Source organism: Nothobranchius furzeri, chromosome 13 (genome assembly GCF_043380555.1).
Source record: "Nothobranchius furzeri strain GRZ-AD chromosome 13, NfurGRZ-RIMD1, whole genome shotgun sequence".
Classification (NCBI taxonomy): domain Eukaryota; kingdom Metazoa; phylum Chordata; class Actinopteri; order Cyprinodontiformes; family Nothobranchiidae; genus Nothobranchius; species Nothobranchius furzeri.
In genome coordinates this window covers 45,672,009-45,682,413 of record NC_091753.1, presented here as the reverse complement: position 1 = coordinate 45,682,413, position 10,405 = coordinate 45,672,009, and the positions used below count along the sequence as shown (strand labels likewise).

Below are 10,405 nucleotides of genomic sequence, written 5' to 3'. Positions count from 1 at the left end.
TATTTAAAGACTTACTTGTCTGTGAAAAGTTCGTCACCTCTGCATCAGCCGAGGTATTCCTTGAATTTGAAGCAGGCAAGCGATAGTCTAACGCTATTGGTTAGTTCTGGTGTGCGCTCAGTTTCCTATTGCACAGAGCTCTGTGAGGCAGCGGCCATGCTTAGCAAAAACAAACCAAAAAAAAGATATATTTCTTACATTATTTCACAGTACATGATAAGATAATTACTTTTACAGATTTCAGAAAACCCACACATCATTTCTGAACGGGAAAACTCGGGAAAGATACTTTAACTTATATTTCTTCTTTATTTATTGTTTGATTTACTCTAATATCTAAATCATAAAATAAATCATCTTTCCATCTACAATTACTAGACTCCTGCATCTTTTTTGAGTTACACAGCATTTTTTAGTTAACCAAATACAGATGTGCTGGGAAATCTCAAAGTCCACCTCTGCTTCCACCCCCTTCCCCGATTGGCTGGTGGCAGAACGGAGACTTCTCAGCCCTGCTGTGATTTAGGCTTCATGATTTTTCCTCTTCCTCCGTTATTGTCTACTTACTCCACAGGAACCAGTAAGATGGCTTCTGCTCATGACAGAGCTGTACTCCAGGCAATATTCAACCCTACCACCCCCTTCGGAGACATTCCCGGTCTCATCCAAGACGAGGAATTAATTGATGATGGTGAGCGTGGGCTTCTAACTTGTCTCTGCATATCACGTCACAGCATATTGAATTTTTCTGAACACCTTCCATTCCTAGGCAGAGGGTGGAAAAAAGGATATTGTAATGAAAACTTAGTTCTGGGTGACATTTTTGTGTTTTTCTTTGCCACGGTACCTGTCAGTAGAGTTTCAGTGCTTTTCAGCCTGTTTATCTCCTCCTGCCAGACAGTGGTTTTGACACAGAGTTGCTGAAGCAAGTGAAAGAGTTGGAGATGCGGGGTGTCACAGCAGCAGAGGCTGGGGATTTGCAAGCCGCACTTCAGCTGTTCAGCCGGGCAATTCAGATCCTGCCTCAGCGAGGCTCTGCCTACAACAACCGGGCCCAGGCCCTGCGGCTGCTGGGGGACACAGCAGGTAAACTCCATAAATTCGGTAGTAACTCTTCCCGGAGGCGCTGCATTGTGCCGGCTTGTCAGGCTGCTGAGTCTGAGGCCAGCATGACACAATACGGGAGCTCTATCTGTGCACGCTGTCAACATCGTTACCTTATAAGCTCTTCGTTAGTCTCCTGTTCTTTGGTTTCATTTCACGCCGTCTGTTGCTGTCATGAAAGTGGCAGCTTTACAGGAAATGAATAACAGGGATTTTTTCTTGTTGCATTTGTCTCTGAAAAGTTCACACAGCAGCCTAGTTTCTCCAGTGAACGTGTGTGCTTAGTCAGAAAAGCATTTTTCTTGCCTTCTGATCTTTTATTGGGGCTTTTTAGAGCAACTTTGGTCAGTCACAACTCTTGTGACATACAAATGATTTCGGATGTTTTCTGTTACATTCATTTTGAAAGTTGGTGGGAAAACGAAAGAAATTACTTACATTTTTTGGAAGGGAATTTGCTAAACAGTGGCGCCTTAATCCATATGCAGCTCGGTGCAATTTTGTTTTTAAATCCATTCGTGCTCATTTAAAAAGGAATCTGGGAATACTTTACTGCCAAAATGTGCACACGTGTTTCTTGTAAAATTGTTGTGCAACAGAACAGCAACACAGTTAGGGAGCAGTGGTGGGGTGGGGATTACAGAAAACATTTGATTGTTGGGTTTGAGTCAATTTACAGAATTTCACTGAAACTTTTTTTTTTGCGGGGGTGGGGGGGGGGGTGGGTAGGGGGGGGGGGTTATGAAGAAAATGTTTTTATTTTTTATTAGGCTAACTTCTAACACCATACTAATCTAAAAGCTAGCTTCCCAAGATGCATCACAAAGATCTTTTATCCTCCCAGGAGCTCTGCAGGATCTGGACCATGCCATCTCCCTCAGCGGCAGCACTGGACGATCCGCCTGCCAAGCACTAGTGCAAAGAGGCCTCTTGCGGAGATTAGCATGCCAGAATGATGAAGCCAGAGCTGATTTTGAGAAAGCGGCCACGCTCGGCAGTGAATTTGCTCGACAGCAGGCCGTGCTTCTAAACCCTTATGCAGCTATGTGCAACAAAATGCTCTCTGAGGTGATCAACAAACTGCGCAACCCTGACATGTCAGAGATCCAGTAGTTCATGAAGACACATGGTTTAATGTTCTCAGGTCAATAAAATCCTTTTTGGTTCTTACTTCACTTGTTTTTCCAACTGTAAAGAAAAAATAACTTGTCACGTTTATTAAAGAATAAATGACATTTATTCTCAGTGATTGCCAGATCCCATTGCTCGTAATTTACATACAAACAAAATGTCATGATGTTAATAAGATTACATGCTGCTTCCAATCAAGTATGACATTTAATAAATACATTATGATGTTCAGCATCCAAACAGCCGTAACAGGCCATTTGTGTACTTGTGATGCACTTCAGCTTTATTCCAGGAGATGTCAGTGTTGTCCTGCTGGCAAACTGCAGCAGACAAACCAACAAGTCCACTCCATCTATTACCAATTAGAAGGACATGTTTCTAATAACTCATTGGATAAATAATTTCTCTTCCTAAACAAAAAAAAAAACAACAACCAAAAAACAGATTTTTTTCATTCATTATTTGGTGCATGCTATACACTATGGTGACTCTAAATATGCATTTGCTCCTATTGCAATCCGACCACATCACTTCTGGAGTGTGATCTCTGGTGTTTGAGCTCTCCATGCTTGACTTCTCCCAGGCACGCTAAAGCCACCGGCTCCCTGCGCTCCTCTCTCTGATAGAAGCAGCAGGTTTTCAGGTGGTCCGACATGGAGGGAGTGTTACTGAAGCTCCAGCGCTCCACGGGAGAAAACAGAGAGCTGAAACTCCAAACCTATAAAACAAGGAGAAACGTTGGCACAGAGGCTGCTGTCATGACATCTATCAATGGCAAAGGCTACTGCTGTGAGGATGAACGCGTTTTTGATGTCTGTGGAATGCAGATCACAGAGTTCTTTAATCACGTGTCAAAGTCAAAGCAGGATGCTATTTTGGTACCATCTGTTACAAATAAATACAAATGATGTCACTGGTTGAAAAGCAAATACACAGCTGTTGCCCACACAGTCGCACCGGCTCGCAGTGTTTCCGTGAAGGATCGCACATCAGCATTGTTACTGGGAGCACTGGGTTTAGTCTCAGGCCATTCCACCTTACTGATATCACTGGCATGATTTCTGTCCCATGATCACAGCAGCACCAAAATAGATCATGTTTAAAATGCACATCTTTTCTGCATGTAATTAACTGAAAGTAAAAGGGTTTAAGACCACTTTATCAGCAGATTGGTACCAACCATTCTTGGAAATTCTTCATTACTTATGTTTAAATGCTTACTTAGCTTCCATTCCATCCAGATGCATTGCATGTCACAATTTGCCACATTTCTACAAACTGCACCTGCTACCAAAATTGATGATGATTAATATCATGAACTCATCTGCTGTGCCTCAAGGAATCCTTCAGATTTGGATGTATTTCATGGAGAAAATGATGCCTTTCCGTAACAACGAGTCTGAATAATTCAAACCTTCTGCAGAGCTTCCATCAGTGTGGACAAGATGGAAATAAAACCAAGGCAGTGCTGTAAATCCATGAAACTGGAGGTGTCCTTGTGGCATAATGATGTAAGTAATGAAGCCAGCTTTATTATCAATCATAAAGTCTTGTTTGATACCAGCTGTTGCATGTGACCTTCCTGACTCGCGTTTGCTAAGATTTGTCTCTCTTTTGTGAAATGTTCAGATTTGGACACAATTGAGAAACATAGCCATGTATGTTCATCAGGACTCAGGTGGAAAACCTGCTGCTATTATTGGATCTTATGGAATAAAAAAGAAAAGAAATAAAATTTAAAGACCTAAATTGTTTTTAAGTAGTGCGTAAGGCTAGTTGCCCTGAAACTAACATGATGGTCAATCTTAGCCTGGCAAGCAATCCTATATTTGTGAATATATACAGTAGTCTGACCATGACCCATAGACAGAGCTCAGTCGTGAGGTGGGATCTACAGCTGTCTTTTAAACTGTTTCCTCACTCTACTGGAAAATTAACAATGTGACATACTCATCGCTACAGATGTCAGTTAACGGAGCAGTTCCCTATATATTGTCCAAGAAAATGCAAATACATAATTTTTCTAAATAAAAGGACTTAAGTACCTTTATCTGCTCTTGAATCAACGAAAAGCCCAAGTCTAAATAGTCCAAATACAATGCCAAAGCTATTTCAAATGAGCCACCGCCATCTTTGTTGTTTTGCTCAGTGACAGTAACTTGCTGCCCACCAAACAGATTGAGCGCCGTGATTGGCCCACCAAACAGATTGAGCGCTGTGATTGGTCCAACAAACCAATAGAGCGCTGTGATTGGTCCAACAAACCGATAGAGCGCTGTGATTGGTCCAACAAACCGATAGAGCGCTGTGATTGGTCCAACAAACCGATAGAGCGCTGTGATTGGTCCAACAAACCGATAGAGCGCTGTGATTGGTCCAACAAACTGAATGAGCGCTGTGATTGGTCCAACAAACCGATAGAGTGCTGTGATTGGTCCACCAAACCAAATGAGCACTGTGATTGACAAGACATAAAACTGCTCAGGTCTGCTGAGGCTCCAGCTGAGCATGGCTAGACCAACCTGGAGAGCAAAACCCTTTTGCTTTTGCTACGATCTGTCTAGATTTCTATTTCTAGGCTAGTTCAATATTGCAATATTGCAAAATGTATTTATCTCAAATGTCCAACAAACCGACGAGTTAGCACTTGTGAAGAATTCTAGCTGTAAAATTTAGTGTGTTTTTGAATTCTTGTTTTACAGATATCATTTAACTGGAGCAGTCATATTGTACCAGGCTGATGTCAAAGGTTGATAAGCACTAGAAGTAGGTTCACTGATGATCTTCTGGAGGTTTTATTAAAATCGGTTTGTTGAACAATCAGATATTTTGCTGCAAGACATGTTGAATTGAATCTAGAACTAAAGTTTTAAGCAACGAAGCAGCTTAATGTTTTTGCTCAGACCATGTGACTTTAAACTAACACTGTAAGAATGACTTCCTGTAGTCAAACTGCTCTGTGATCTTCATGGCTGTTGCCAACTAGGAATCAGTGCCAGAACATTCTAGATGACTAATGAAGACAAGTAAGATAAAAATGTGGATGAAAACGTTTCACTGTAATACTTTTGTTTCTAATTCACCATTAGCATTGTTAGCTTTTTCTCTAGCCTTCTGCACTCGATATTAAGGTAAAACAAAAGGATGTCGTGGCTTCTTAGCTCTGCAAGAAATAACTTCTGGTTCATTCCTGTAACCGGAGTCGAATACAAATAAATGCTGGCAGAGTAGCACTTGTTGGTGTAGACTCTGCAATCCCGCAGGCTTACACATGGAAAACAACGACTACATCTAGCCTTCATAAAGGTACACTTAGCAGTTTTGCTTGTTTTTAGCAACCCCTGGTGTCCTTTATTAATTATCTGTAGTTAAAATGAAACCGATCTACTCTCTGTGCGTTCAATGGTGTCTACAGCAGTGGTTCATTACTAAATGAAACATATGAGCTGTGTTCACAATCTCAAACATATAGAAAACATGGTGGAAGCAGACTCAAGTGCCAGGTATGTCAGCTAAATTAAAGTGTAACAGGTGGCGACCCACCACTCTGAAATTGCAAGTGCGATATTCTGGCCACAGAGGGTGGTAGGGCTCTGAGTGACTGTTCACTAACCCTGAAAAGGGTCATTTTAGCACTTGCTGGCTCAAGACAATGATTTAAAAATACGAAAAAATTGCAAAGTATCCCTTTAAAAGGAGAAAACTGGCAAGCTCCAGCTGTCTGGGAAGGAAATCTGTTTTAATGTGACCTTCCTTCCAACATGATTGAGACATTAAAAGTGTTTGTAATTATTTGACTGTACAATATAAGTACAATGGGTTGTAGCCATTTTTGTGTTAGCTAGTTTGGCTGGCAGCCATCTTCTTTTGGTTTGATCTGCCTTTTGTTAGCAAAAGAGCAATATCCTTAAACCCCAATCACACAACAAGGTAATCATAACAATCTTCAGGTTGTGCACGATTACTGCAACAGCTCTAAACATAATCTTTTCAGATGATCCTATGTTTCGTGTTAAAGGCACTCTAGTCTGCCTGGGAGAATGTCAAAGCCGCTCCGACATCCGGGATTTGAAACCTGTTGGATTGCCTCGGCCGGATTTTTGGACAAACTAAATGTGCTGCCTGTTGAACGTAACGCCAGTCAGAAAGCGAGGTGACTGAAGTGCACAGCACAGCACACTCATCGTCCGCCATGATTATTTACTTTGCCGTAACATCTGGAGATTTCTCGTCTGACTGGGGAATCTCCACGGGTGAAAGCAGTTCTTGTGTAGTATTTGCTGCAAAATGTAGGACAAAAACTGATACACCCATGCTTTTATTGTCACCATGTGTGTCGTTTTTCATGAAAATTGGCCGACTATTCAAAAACCCTGCTGTGTAAATAGAGCTTTCGCAAAGTCTAACTAAATAAATGTGTGAAATGAATATATTTAGCTAACATTCCCTTTGTAAGTGATCCTGATCTTTGATCATGACACAAAAGTAAACATCCTCAAAGTCAAATATATGAACCGTTTCTATTACTTTTGGTAAATAGTTTTGGTTGGACATACATACACAGCAGCATACAGCAGCTGTCATGCTGTTTGAATCACACATAACAGTGAATTGCAGACACTTTATTCTAAAGTCATTTAAAACATCATTGATACTTGCTTTTTTTCGACACTTCCACGAGCTTCCACCGTGCTTGTAGGTCTTCTTTTTCCACTCAAGAAAAACCATCCCTCTTTCCTGCAGCAGTGTGGCACACACATCTCTCATTATGTGGGAAACCCGGGACAGCTGAGACAATGTAAAACTGTCAAGGTAACCGGCGATGTGCTGTAGAATCTCCAGCGGCAGCCTGCTCAGGGTGTCGGGATATTTTACACTTCCTTGAGGGCTGAAGCCTTTCCCACCTTCACACAGGAATGAAGGGATTTGTGGCTGGAGCTTAAAGGCGCTGACATCTTGACAGAATCTGATTGTTGCTTGTTGGCCTGCAGGGTGAAACCTTATCTGAGTGAAAGTACAACCAAGGTATGCTAAGGGGCAGCGCTGCTGGAACCATCCGTTAAGGGAGGCCTGTATGTCACAGTGCACATTCCTGAAATGAGAGTGGTATTCGTCACGGCGGAAGAAGTGACCACACGTGCGGCTGAAGGCGGAACTTCTTTTGTTGTGTCTTCTAGTGACAGATTCTTCTTCGACACAAACGTACAGGCCATGAGCTCTCTCTGCCGTGACATCCGCTAAGGAAGCATCAGCTTTGAAAGGAGCAGAGGGGAAGTTGTATGTTTGGGTTCCAACATCTACAAAAAGCCCATCTGTGGAGGCAGTCGCTGAGATTAAATGCCCCTTTTGTTCCTTTTCCAAGGAGCACAAAAGTGCTGAGACGATCTCTTCAGATTTTGGAAGATCTTCAGCTGACAAGCCTAGATCTGTAGTGTCCACACTCTGGTGCCGAGTTTGGGCCTTGTGTGAAGGATCCTTCAGAAAACTGCGCTTTGCTCGATAGCTTTTAGGAACGTTGAATGAACGAATTGTCTTGACTTCGATTGGTTCCAGATTGCCATAAACAAAATCCTTTTCTCTTGGAGTGCATGCAGCGAGTTGGCCAAAATTAATCAGCATAGCTCCATTGTGCGCCAGATACATGTTATATTCTGCTATATTGACTTCTTTGCTTAACCTTTCTAGTACCCCGTCTTGCCATGGTGCAAGGCCAGTTGCACCACCCACGTTTCTGCTTGTAACAACATTCTCCTCACCACCATGACAGTTTCTCGTCTCCCCCATGCTGTTTAATAATGCCCGCTCCTCCCTTCTTTTCCCATTTCCCTCTCCATTTACGTTTTTAACACTTTGGTTGCATCCCTCCTTCTCCTTGTTAAAAATGTTCTCCCACCGACGGTAATTTTGAACACTTGCCACGTCTCTGCTTTTTCCCATTACATCCCTCTCTTCTTGACTCGGTGCTTTTTCCTCCTCCACCTGGGGTTTTCCACTTAAGTCACTGCATTCAGAACAGGACACCTCCTCTGCGGGACTGTTGACTCCTGCAGAAATATTCTGAAGAGTGGCCTCCTTTAATGCCAGCTCAGGAAAAATGCTTTTCATTTTGATGGACTGAAACAGCAGGGCTTGATCCCTGAGTGCCAGAGCAACGTCAAGGCTCACCTCAGAGTTTGAATGAATATTTTCAGAAACATTTCTGTAAAAGGTCATGTCAGTGTCAGGAATGGGCCAGCGGTTCCACTCCTGAGAGCAGCAGACAGCGCTGGCAGGACAGACCTCTAGGTGCTTGGCCAGCCTGTGGCGCAGCATTGAAAGAGGACAACCATAGTCAACATTCAGACAAGGGACCGTCTCATTCGGACAGAGGAGCTGGTGCTCCTCTTGCTTGCACTTGTGAAAGGTGGCGCCGCAGTTGTTACGACACTTGATGACCATGCACAAGACGGAGATCTGCACCGGACAGTAGACATCGTAACACTTGTCACAATGTTCACAATGATCTGCTGACATCGTGGTGGCTCTTATCCTCCTTAGGTGAGAAATAAAAACACATAATGACAGTATAGAAAAAAAAATCTAGTTCTGTCAGAGAAGGCTTTCATCACATTTTAAAGCAAAGAACACCTTTTACAAAAAAGTGTCTGTACGTTAAAATAACTGCTGTCAACTGTGTGACCTACAATCCCAGAAGTGTAGCAACTTCAGGAGAAATCAAGCAAAATAACATTTTCTTGTTGCTTAAAATATGGATGTTAACCAATTTGTATGCATGCAAATTCAAACAGCCAAATTAATAAGTGGACAGCTGGTAGAATAACAGTAAACACACTAACCCTTTGTTCCTCTGCCGCCTTTTGTTCCCTGCCACCTCTGAATAACCTCTGCACTGTCTGGACATTATAAATAGCTACAACAACGGGGCAGACTTGCCAGTGGGATGGGGCACTATCGTCGCAGCCATTAAGAGCCAAGGTCAAGTTACCACCTCCACCTCTGCTTTACAGTGAGAGGGTGATGATTACAGCAGTTAATCCAAGTTTTATCACACTAACTACTGTGCAGTCAACCCCAGAATAACATTTAAGGTGCAAAGTTTTTTTCTATTCTTTTATTTTCAATGATTGGCTTAATTTGTTTTGATTCGATTAAAAAGTCCAGAATTTTTTAAGTTCCTTTATATATATATATATATATATATATATATATATATATATATATATATATATATATATATATATATATATATATATATCACTACTTTCTTCACTGAACATCAGCTTTAGAGGTGCTGAATGATCAAACCACCATTTATTTATATGCATATGGAACACTTTTAGTATTTGATAGACTTGCACTGTACAATTCAATTGTTTTGTGTAGTTTTGTCTGTGTAGTCCACTAGATGTCAGTCACACTCTTGCAGAAATCAAGTGAAATTTTACCCATTTGCTTTCCTGATGTGTAATGAATGAAAAAATAATATATAAATTAGTAGATGTTTTGATGCACTCTAGGATTTAGATTTTTGTTATAAACAGTGATTGATATGAATGCATTGTAGCCATGTGTGGCGTTTCATTTGAACGTTGATGATCCCCATAAAAAAGTGTTTTTAAACTGATTGAAATCCTAATTGCAACAGTTTTACAGCTGCAGTGCTTGTTGTTTTTCACAAAAATAACCCCCACATCTGACGGGCACAGTTGTTTGTTAGTCATGCATTCAATTTAATCAGTTAAACCCTTTAAAGACTGAGTTGTTAAACACAGCAGGGTGCTGAACTAGCCCAAATTGCTATAAGTAATTACTCTAATTTACATTAAGCCTTCCTGAACTATCCTCCCCTCTTCTCTCCATATCATGCTGAAAAAAAGATTCTTCCAGCTATTTGTGGCTATGCACAAGATCCACAATCGGCATTTGGAAGTTATCATGTTTGTTTGTTTTTTTTCTTTTTGCTTCTTTTCTTGGAATAGATTACAATCCCCTGCTTATCAGAGGCAGCTGATTTGCTCTCTGTGACAGTCTTACAACAACAAGGAGAGAGAGAGAGAGAGAGAGAGAGAGAGAGAGAGAGAGAGAGAGAGAGAGAGAGAGAGAGAGAGAGAGAGAGAGAGAGAGAGAGAGAGAGAGAGAGAGATCTTAGAGAAAAAAAACTTTAATGCTG

At 41.5% G+C, this 10,405-nt stretch overlaps 2 protein-coding genes across 2 annotated transcripts; one reads left to right on the top strand and one right to left on the bottom strand.

The window, feature by feature from the left end:
* Positions 1-474: 474 nt before the first annotated feature.
* ttc36 (tetratricopeptide repeat domain 36) lies at positions 475-2,353 on the top strand. The gene is made up of 3 exons (XM_070543213.1): positions 475-691; positions 898-1,086; positions 1,949-2,353. Exons 1-3 carry the CDS (start codon positions 532-534, stop codon positions 2,215-2,217), a joined length of 618 nt encoding a protein of 205 aa, XP_070399314.1. The 5' UTR covers positions 475-531; the 3' UTR covers positions 2,218-2,353.
* Positions 2,354-2,588: 235 nt separating this feature from the next.
* On the bottom strand, positions 2,589-9,407 carry LOC139062398 (F-box only protein 40). Its single transcript, XM_070543212.1, has 3 exons — positions 9,072-9,407; positions 6,895-8,767; positions 2,589-2,953 (listed from the first exon to the last, which is right to left on the bottom strand). Exons 1-3 carry the CDS (start codon positions 9,134-9,136, stop codon positions 2,744-2,746), a joined length of 2,148 nt encoding a protein of 715 aa, XP_070399313.1. The 5' UTR covers positions 9,137-9,407; the 3' UTR covers positions 2,589-2,743.
* Positions 9,408-10,405: the final 998 nt, after the last annotated feature.

Bases quoted from the DNA above. Each gene is read 5' to 3' on its own strand.
- ttc36 (XM_070543213.1), top strand. From the start codon at position 532: ATGATTTTTCCTCTTCCTCCGTTATTGTCTACTTACTCCACAGGAACC. The intron at 692-897 runs GTGAGCGTGGGC...TCCTCCTGCCAG, and splicing joins CGAGGAATTAATTGATGATG to ACAGTGGTTTTGACACAGAG. The intron at 1,087-1,948 runs GTAAACTCCATA...TTATCCTCCCAG, and splicing joins GCTGCTGGGGGACACAGCAG to GAGCTCTGCAGGATCTGGAC.
- LOC139062398 (XM_070543212.1), bottom strand. From the start codon at position 9,136: ATGTCCAGACAGTGCAGAGGTTATTCAGAGGTGGCAGGGAACAAAAGG. The intron at 8,768-9,071 runs GTTAGTGTGTTT...TTCTCACCTAAG, and splicing joins AGGCGGCAGAGGAACAAAGG to GAGGATAAGAGCCACCACGA. The intron at 2,954-6,894 runs GCAAGTATCAAT...CTTGTTTTATAG, and splicing joins CGTGGAAGTGTCGAAAAAAA to GTTTGGAGTTTCAGCTCTCT.